At 67.1% G+C, this 8,153-nt stretch overlaps 2 protein-coding genes across 11 annotated transcripts; both read right to left on the minus strand.

Annotated features, from left to right (window-relative positions):
• Positions 1-14: 14 nt before the first annotated feature.
• Positions 15-2,856, minus strand: MFSD3 (major facilitator superfamily domain containing 3). Of its 4 annotated transcripts, none has more exons than XM_019973639.2 (5): positions 1,156-2,854; positions 703-846; positions 495-615; positions 319-428; positions 15-234 (listed from the first exon to the last, which is right to left on the minus strand). In XM_019973639.2, exons 1-5 carry the CDS (start codon positions 1,841-1,843, stop codon positions 155-157), a joined length of 1,143 nt encoding a protein of 380 aa, XP_019829198.2. In that variant the 5' UTR covers positions 1,844-2,854; the 3' UTR covers positions 15-154. The 4 variants fall into 4 exon arrangements, with proteins under 4 accessions (XP_019829198.2, XP_019829197.2, XP_019829199.2 ...); XM_019973638.2 differs by having other exon boundaries at positions 495-619; positions 699-846; positions 1,156-2,849; XM_019973640.2 differs by lacking the exon at positions 495-615 and having other exon boundaries at positions 699-846; positions 1,156-2,856.
• A 488-nt stretch (positions 2,857-3,344) lies between these two features.
• GPT (glutamic--pyruvic transaminase) lies at positions 3,345-8,049 on the minus strand. Of its 7 annotated transcripts, none has more exons than XM_019973571.2 (11): positions 6,048-8,049; positions 5,718-5,807; positions 5,535-5,643; positions 5,231-5,364; positions 4,899-5,142; positions 4,664-4,743; positions 4,438-4,574; positions 4,148-4,322; positions 3,915-4,070; positions 3,709-3,821; positions 3,345-3,638 (listed from the first exon to the last, which is right to left on the minus strand). In XM_019973571.2, the coding sequence occupies exons 1-11, from the start codon at positions 6,774-6,776 to the stop codon at positions 3,548-3,550; spliced, it is 2,058 nt and encodes a 685-aa protein (XP_019829130.2). In that variant the 5' UTR covers positions 6,777-8,049; the 3' UTR covers positions 3,345-3,547. The 7 variants fall into 7 exon arrangements, with proteins under 7 accessions (XP_019829130.2, XP_070658315.1, XP_019829129.2 ...); XM_070802214.1 differs by having other exon boundaries at positions 3,908-4,070; XM_019973570.2 differs by having other exon boundaries at positions 3,915-4,073.
• Positions 8,050-8,153: the final 104 nt, after the last annotated feature.

Here is an 8,153-nt window from a genome sequence, read left to right on the forward strand (position 1 = left end):
TGACTGCACAGTACTTATCCCAGAAGCACACTCCACTTTATTGATGTTCTGCCTTTCAGCTCAGGCCAGGGCACTGGGCGCAAAGCCCAGGTACAGCATGGGGGTGGCTGAGAGAGCTAAGAAGAGAGAGAAGCAGAGGCGTGGCCCCAGGCTATCAGCCAGGGCTCCTGCCAGCGTGCCCACCAGCAGCTTCCCCAGCAGCTCCAGAGTGGCCAGGAGACTGTAGTGTGTGGCCTGCAGGGTGGACGGAGAATGTCATGTCAGGACCTCCTTGGACTCCAGGCCCACAGTCCCCGATGTTGCAGCCATGTTTCTCACCTGCAGGGCACTGGGTGCCAGCTGACTGCAGCGCATCATCATGGTGAAGGTGGTGGTTGTGACCAAGCCCCCCAGGAGGTGCTGCAGACACAGGCTCAGCAGGGTTGCCCCTGGGAGGGTGTGGGTCAGCAGGGCCCAGGACCCCAGGCTCCTCCCCCCTGTGGCCCACCCCTCACCTCTCAGGACTGTGCCAGGGACAGGGTTGGTTCTGGGGCTGTTCAGCTGAAAGAGCAGGGCAGTCTGGTAGGCCAGGCCCCCAAGACGGAACCAAAGCACTGACCTCAGGAGGGGCAGTGGCTGCCTGAGGGGGAGACAGCAGGTCAGAGGGCACAGGGAAGGAGAGGGGAGCAGGTGGGCAGGGCACGCTGAGGGGGGCTCACCAACACCTGGCCAGCAGGACCCCACCCAGGGATGAGCCGGCAATGGAGCAGAGCACAGCACCCACACCGTTCCACAGCCCCAGCTCTGCAGTGGAGATGCCACCGTCCAGCAAGAGCAGTGGGAACAGGCCGCTGGCACCCTGCTCACCTGTGGAGAGAAAGTCAGTAGGGGCAGCCTGCCCTGCTTCACCTCGGCCTCAGTCACGCTCCCCCAGCCCTGCCTCTGCTGGGCCACAAACGCCAGCAGACAGATGAGGCTAGGCTTTGGCCAAATTCAGGGTCAGCACAAAGCAGCTCAGAGAGGCCTGAAGGGGTGTCACTGGGGCTAGACCTGCAGGATAGGAGACAAGGCCCAGCCACAGTCAGGGTGGGCTCCAGCCTTCAGATCAGACCCCACAGAGGGAAGGCAGTCCTGCGCCAGTTTCTGGGGACCCACCTGTGCTACTGCCTGACTTACCCAGTTTGTAGGTGAGCACGAAGCCCGCTGTCCACAGGGTCCCAGGCACGGCCAGCAAGTCCTGCTGAAGGCGCAGGCTGGGGCGGGGGTGCGCTGAGGGCGGGGGTACAGGCAGCTGTCGCAGGGCAGGCGCCACCCAGGCCGCGGCCGCAGCCAGCCAGTAGGTGGCGGCCAGGAGCAGGAAGAGCAGCGTCCAGGAGAGCGCGGGCAGGAGAGCCAGCAGCCCGCCGCTGGCCAGCGCGGCCCCCAGCTTGTAAGCAACCACCTGCACGGTGTTGCCGGGCCCCAGCTCGGCTGGCTCCAGGAGCCGCACGGCCAGCATGTCCAGGGCCACGTCCTGCACGGCCGCAGCCAGATTCAGCAGCAGGAGCAGCGCCGCCACCGGGACAGGCAGCGCGGCCCCACCAGGGCCGGCAGGAGGCAGGGTTGCCAGCAGCCCGCACAGCAGGCCCAGGGCAGCCGTGCTGAGCGCCAGCCAGCCCCTTGAGGAGCCCCACTTGTCTACCAGCGGGGCCCAAACGAGCTTGAACAGCCACGGCGCGTACAGTGCCTTGGCCAGCCCCACGCGCGTCAGGGAAAGGCCGCGGGCGCGCAGCAGCACGGGCAGCAGGCCTGACTGCAGGCCGTAGGGCAGGCCCTGCACCAGGTAGAGACCAGCTAGGGGCAGCAGCTTCCCGAGCATGGCCATGGCCAGAGGGCGCGGCCCTGGGGCGGGGGCTGCTTTCAGGGCCAGACTGGGGCGGGATGAGGGGTCCCACTCAGCAGGGGCAGGGAGGTTCCCAGGGGGGTCCGGTCCGTCCAGTCGCGATGGGGTTAGGGGTGACACAGCGGCATGACTGGGGCTGGGTCAGGGGTGGCCAAGCTGACATCCGCGAACACGCCTTCGGGTCCCGCGGGCTCAGGCCCCCGAAGAGCTGGACGTCTCGACTGCTGGGCTGGGTAGCCCTCGCGCGCCACAGCGCAGCCCGGAAATAAGGCGGCCATAGAGAACGCGGGCGGGCTAGAGCGCCGACAGCCCGCGCGCGCCCCTGGTGGCCGACTGGCTTCGAACGTCGGAAACTGGGACCCATCCAGGGCCCTCCCCGGCCGTCTGATCCGCTCCCAGACGCCACTCAGCCTCCGGAAGTGCCGCAGATGTCCCACGGGGGCTTTCGCTGGGTCGCCTACAGCCCCACAGAACAGCTGTCCTCTCAAGCCTCCACTGCTGCTTCCTTGGCTCCGGTGCCCCTTAGCTCCCTGAGGTCGTGGTCTCAGCGCCCTCTGCAACCGGTGGCTGAAGAGGGTCGTGAGAAAGGCCCGAGCCCTGTTCATCCCAGGGACTCATCCGGCTGCTGCCCCGAAGGCCCTCGTGTCCAGTCAGGAGGCCTCGAGAGCCTGTCTAGGCTCCAGCTGGCCTCAGCGAGGAGGCAGTCCCCGCCCCGCAAGGGGAAACCCGAGCCTGAGCGCAGGGTCTCACACAGCCTCTTCGGCCCAAAGCTGTGCTGATGCCTGAGGACACCTGAGGCCCAGGGGAGCGAGTGAAGCTTGCACTGTGGCTAAGAACCCCCTCCAGAGCTGAGTTCGGAGCTTGGCCAGTAGTCTCCCCATGCCTGTGGATCTCTGAAGCCACCCAACCCTTAAACCAACTCATAGGCACTTTAGCCAAGACCCTTGGTCAGCTGCCAAGGCCACGTGGAGTAAGTTTCCTGTCATTTCTAGGCATTTGGGGGGGGGGGGGGCGGGGGCAGGTTTCTTCTTCTGTGAAATGGGGACTAAAGTGCCCACCACAGAGGACCCACAACAGTGACAGTAGGTGCTCATCCTTGAGGGCTGGGGTCCTAAACCTGCCCCAGCTCTGAGGGGGCCTCCTCTCTGTTTTCCAGCCCAAGGACTGCATTTGCACGTGGATGTCACACACTCCACACACAGCATGACAAAGGCTGTGACCCATGTGCCCTTCCTCCCCCCATTCCTTAGCCGACATCGCTCCTCCTGAAGCTGTCAAAAGCAGCAGAACCGCTGTCACCTGCCCCGTTTGGAGAACCAAGGCACCCTCCTTGCCCTCTCACGGTTGCTTGGTTTCCCTCTGCCAACTCTGCCAGTTCCCATCCAGCCAACTCCATCCTGTAAGAATGTCTGCTCCTCAGGAAGCCCTCCTTGACCATCCCCCCTGGCCCCCAGGCCTGCACAGAACCCAGACAGACAGGCAGTCAGGAGTGGACAAGACTGTGAAGGTGCACATGGGTGTGCACGCAGCCTCCAAGCAGCCCGACCAGCCCATTGCTTTATTAGGGCCTGCGGAGGGGCAGGGGCTCGGCCACACGGCCAGCAGGAGCAAGTCCAGAGGCCCCAGGGCAGAGTGCCCTCAGTCGGAGGTCGTCCCTACTGGCCGGCCCTGGCCTCTGACGAGTCCTCAGGAGTACTCGCGGGTGAACTTCGCATGGAACTGGCTCAGCTTCTCCAGCAGGGGCCGTAGCTTCTCCATGGGGGGCAGAATAGTCATCCTGAAAGGGGGGGAAAAGTAAGCCAATGCGGTGGGGGTCGAGGGGAGGGGCTGAGCAAGCAGGGCCTCACCGAAAGTGGTAGGTGCCTTCCCGTTGTCCAAAGCCACTCCCAGGCACCACGCAGATGCCAGTCTCCTCTAGGAGGCGCAGGCAGAAGAACATGTCGGGAGCCAGGCCCAGCTCCTGGGGGTTCGGGAGGAGGACGGGAGGGGACGCTCAGGGAGGACGTCCCCGGCCCCGCGGGCCCTGCCCGGCCTGCCCGTCCTTACTTCGGACCTGAGCGCGCTGCACCGCACGCGGGGGCAGCTGCACGCGCGGGAACGAATACATGGCGCCCTGCACCGGATTGCAGCGGATGCCGGGAGCTTCGTTGAAGACCTGCTCCGTGAGCTTGGCCTTGGCAGCCAGCTCGGCCAGCACCGCCCTCCTCTCCTGCTGCCGAGGGGGTAGGGTTGGTCAAGCCAGGCCGGGGCGCAGGCGCCCCTACGCCCGTGGCCCCGCCCACTCACCGCCTGGAACCGCGGGAAGGAGGGGTCTGAGGGCGCCGGCGGGCTGACAGCCACGTCGAGCAGGACCTGGCCCGGGGTGGGTGGGCACAGCCGCACGCTCCGCAGCTTCTGCATCTGCTGCTTCACCGCAGCGTCCATATTCACCACCTCCACGTAGCCGCCGCGGAAGCCGCACCTGTGAGGCGAAGACAGGCGTCGAGGCAGGGCTGGCAAGGAGGGGCCAGCCTGGCGGCGACGAGAGCCCGGCCGTCGCCCAGGTTCTGGGCTCCGCCCGCCCAGCCCGCACGCACTCGCCCATGTAGCCCTTGGAGATCGAGTGGAAGGAGGCGAGCTCCTGTTGCGCCGCGTACGGCGGCCCCATCTCCGTGAGCACCTTCTTGAACGAGTGGAACTGCGAGCTCTCGGCATACACGTTGTCTTGGTACACCTGGATGGGTGGCCGGGAGACAGCGGGCCACGTCACCTGGGCGCGCGTCGCCGCCCGCCGCCCCCTCCCCGCGGGCGCCCAGCCAGCACCTCATCGGCCAATAGGAAAAGCTTCTCCTCATAGGCGAAGCGGATCACGTCCTCGATGCACTCGCGGGTCTGCACCTGCCCTGGGGCGCAGGGGTGCGACAGGTCCGGGGTCAGCCGAAGGGGCGCTCTGCTCTGCGCAGGGCGGCGGGCGGAGGGAAAGGCTGACCCAGGCGCGGTGGACAGGGGTGCCTGTTCGGGCCGGGGCGGCGGGGCGGGGACGGGTGGGGACGCGCACCGGTGGGGTTCCCGGGGTTGATGACGCAGAGCGCGCGGGGGCGGCAGTGGTCACGCGCCTGGCGCAGTGCGCGCCGCAGCTCGGCCACATCGAGCGCCCAGGCACGCTCCTCGTCCAGGTAGTAGTCCACCTGCACCGCGTTGAACTCGGCCAGCGCGGCGGAGTAGAGTGGATACTGAGGGATAGGGATAAGCACGCCCGTGCGCGTGCGACCCTCGCCGGTTACCAGCAACTTCAGCACCGTCTGCGGGCGGGATGGGAGGTGGGGTTGGCAGACCCTCCCGGCTGCGCACTAGGAGCCACGGTGGCTTCCCGCACTGGCCCCGGCCTACCACAATGGCATCGCTGGCCCCCGTGGACAGAAAGATGTTATTGGGGTCGGCAGGAATGCCTCCATCGCGCCGCTCGATGTACCGCGCCACATCCTCACGGATCATCTGGACGCCAGCGCTGATGCTGTAGGCCCCTGAGCGGGGAACGGGGCAGGACGGCCGGGGTGGGACAAGTGAGGTCCCCTCGCTGCCCTCGGAGGAGACCCGCCCCCCTTCCAGCGGGCCCACCCCTCTCCCGGGACAGCCTCCCTCCAGCTCCTGCTCACCACCCCTCCCCCAGGCTTGGGCGGGTTCTGGCGCTCACCCAGGCTGTGGCCCCCACACGCCTGCAAGATGCGCTCCGCCCTCCTCTTGGCGTCGTCGGGGAAGTCGGGGCTGTTCAGGAGATCGGGATGGACGCAGAGGGCCAGGACCTGGGAGGAGTGAGTGCTGAGGCCAGGGTCCACGGGCTGATGCGGGGAGGGTGCAGGGCAGTGCTGAGCCTCACCTGGCGCGGGAAGGTGATAGGGATCTGCCCCATGGCCTGTGCGTCCCCGATGTTGGCGCGGATGACCTCGGTGAAGGGCTTCTTTACGCCCTGGAGAGAGGCGGGGAGCGCAGTGATGGGGGAGCTTATCACTCCCACAGGCCTTGTCTCCTAAGGAGGTGGGGGCGGGGCACGTGGGACCAGACAGGGGCCCTCTCACCAGGCCCCGGGGGCGGGCAGGGGTTGGGGGACCAGCCTGGGCCCCTCTTGCCAGGCCCGGGAGGTTGGGGGCTGGGGGGTAGGGTGTACCGCCTGGGGTCCTCTCGCCAGGCCCGGAGGGCAGGACCATACCTGGCGCAGCTCCTGCTCCAGCTCCAGTGCCCGCTGAACGATGGGGCCTCGCACCGCATACTCCACCCTCCGGACATAAGGATTCATGGAGTCCAGTGTCAGCACCTTCTCCTTCAGCCCATTTGCTGCCTCCTGGCTGTGCTCACCTGCCCTCAAGGCCATGACTCTGCTCAGATGGGCAGGAAGGAGGCTCAGGAGGCAGCAGGATCCAGAAGCAGGGGTGAGGTCAGCCGGTCCAGGCTCGATGGGCCAGGGCTGGGAAGGGGGAGCCTGGGAAGGGGCGCCCTCTTGGCTGCAGCCTGCTGGCCCCACTGAGAGGACAGAAGAGGCTGAAGGAGCCGGACTGCCAGGCCCCGCCCACCTGGGCACAGATCTGCCCTGGGAGCCACAGAGAGTGGGTGAGAAGGCAGGCGGGGCTTGGGGTGAGGCCCGGTGCCCGCCCAGCGTCCCCAGGACAGGGGACAGGAGACCCACATGGGGCAGGGACAGGCAGAAGGTGCCAGCAGCTCTGTGGGACCAGGCCTGCGGGCAGGGAGGGGGTGAGCGCCCTGAGGGGTCCACAGAGCTGGGAGGGCTGGGCCCCCAAGCGAGCGGGACTAAGGCCCAGGACCTCAGCATAGTTACCCCAGTAGGGCTCGGCCGAGGCCCAGCCCTCTCGGACCCCCCATCTTTGCTCCCGGCCAGCAGAGCAGGCCTGTCTCCCGGGTAACTGAGCCAGGCCTCAGGCATCTTGGGGCTGTTGGGGGAGGGGAGCGAGGCCCTCCTGCGCTGGGGCCAGGCCTAGGCCAGCAAGAGCCTGTGTCTGGAGCTTGGTCCCCCATCGGTGCTGCAAGGCTGGAGTCTCTGAGCTGGGGTGCTGGGAGTGGGGGTGCTGGGCAGCTCCGGGCCTTCGCAGGGCCCTCGGGACACCTCTGCAGCTCTGGGCTGCTGTCCTGCCCTTTTGCCAAACACGTACCAGCCTGGAGCTGCCCTTGGGGCTGCACCGCCTGGAGCTGCCCTTGGGGCTGCACCAGGGGCAAGGTGACCTAAGCGCCCCCTCCCTGAGGCTCCTGATTGGTGCAAAGAGTGGGAAGGGAGCTGTGATAAGCCTCGGGGCCCACCTCTGCAGGCCCTGCAGGGAGCGATAGGCCCCATGTGGCCTGCCCAGCCCCAGGCTCCAACCCCACGCCGAGGGTCAGGGAGCGCCCTCTCAGCGGAGCTGGACAGGCCTGTGGCGCGCCAGCCCCTCAGCTCCCGCGGGCGGGAGAGGAAACCGGAGCCCAGGCAGCTGGCCTCTCACCTCGTGCCTCCTGCTCCTCGGCCACCGCTGCCTCCCAGAGCGCAGGCCTCTCTGGCCCCCAGGCAGGAGCGCTGGCTGATACGGGCCCAGGCTCAGGCGGAGCCCGCCTCTGCCCGCCCCCTGGCAGCAGGGCCCAAGTGGCAGCTGTGGTGGCGAGTGGACCCTGGGCAGCCGCCCCGGCCCACACGCTAAATTTAACCGGCAGCCTGCCCCCGCAACCCCCCGCTCTGCTGGGGACATCCCTCCAACCACTCATGTTCAGGGAAGGGTGGGACCGCGGACCCTGGGCTAACCAGGTAAGTCAGTGTCCAGCAGAGAGGGTGACCCCAGCCTATGGCACCTAGCACTCGTGGCCAGACCAAGCAACCTGCCGGGGACAGACAAGCTGGCAGGGCCCAAGCCCTCCCAAGTGAGGCCCCTAAGCAGCCCTGTCACCCTAACGCATCATGCCTGGCCAGCTCAGAGCCTGTTTGCCAGCCCAAGCGGAAGCTGGCAGCCAGGGCCCCGGGGCTGCATGCCAGGAACGGGGAACCCACCCCCGACAGGGAGGCTTCTGACACGAGCCTTGAACCGCTTTGCCCTGCTGGCTCTGGCCAAGAGCCTTATGGGAAATACCCTCTCCTCTTCTAAAGCAGGGTCCTTGCCCTCCAACGAGGACACCCTCAGCCCTGGCCCCCCAAGGAGTGTCCTTCCAAAGCTACTTCTTCCGCTCAAGAAAGCAAAGTATTACAGAGGGGCCTCCAGGAGCCTGGGAGGCAGGGTGCAGAAGGGCTAGGCTTCTTGCCTGACGGGCATGTGCCCCACACCCACGCGGGGCTGGGCACCCT

Source organism: Bos indicus, chromosome 14 (genome assembly GCF_029378745.1).
Source record: "Bos indicus isolate NIAB-ARS_2022 breed Sahiwal x Tharparkar chromosome 14, NIAB-ARS_B.indTharparkar_mat_pri_1.0, whole genome shotgun sequence".
Lineage (NCBI taxonomy): Eukaryota > Metazoa > Chordata > Mammalia > Artiodactyla > Bovidae > Bos > Bos indicus.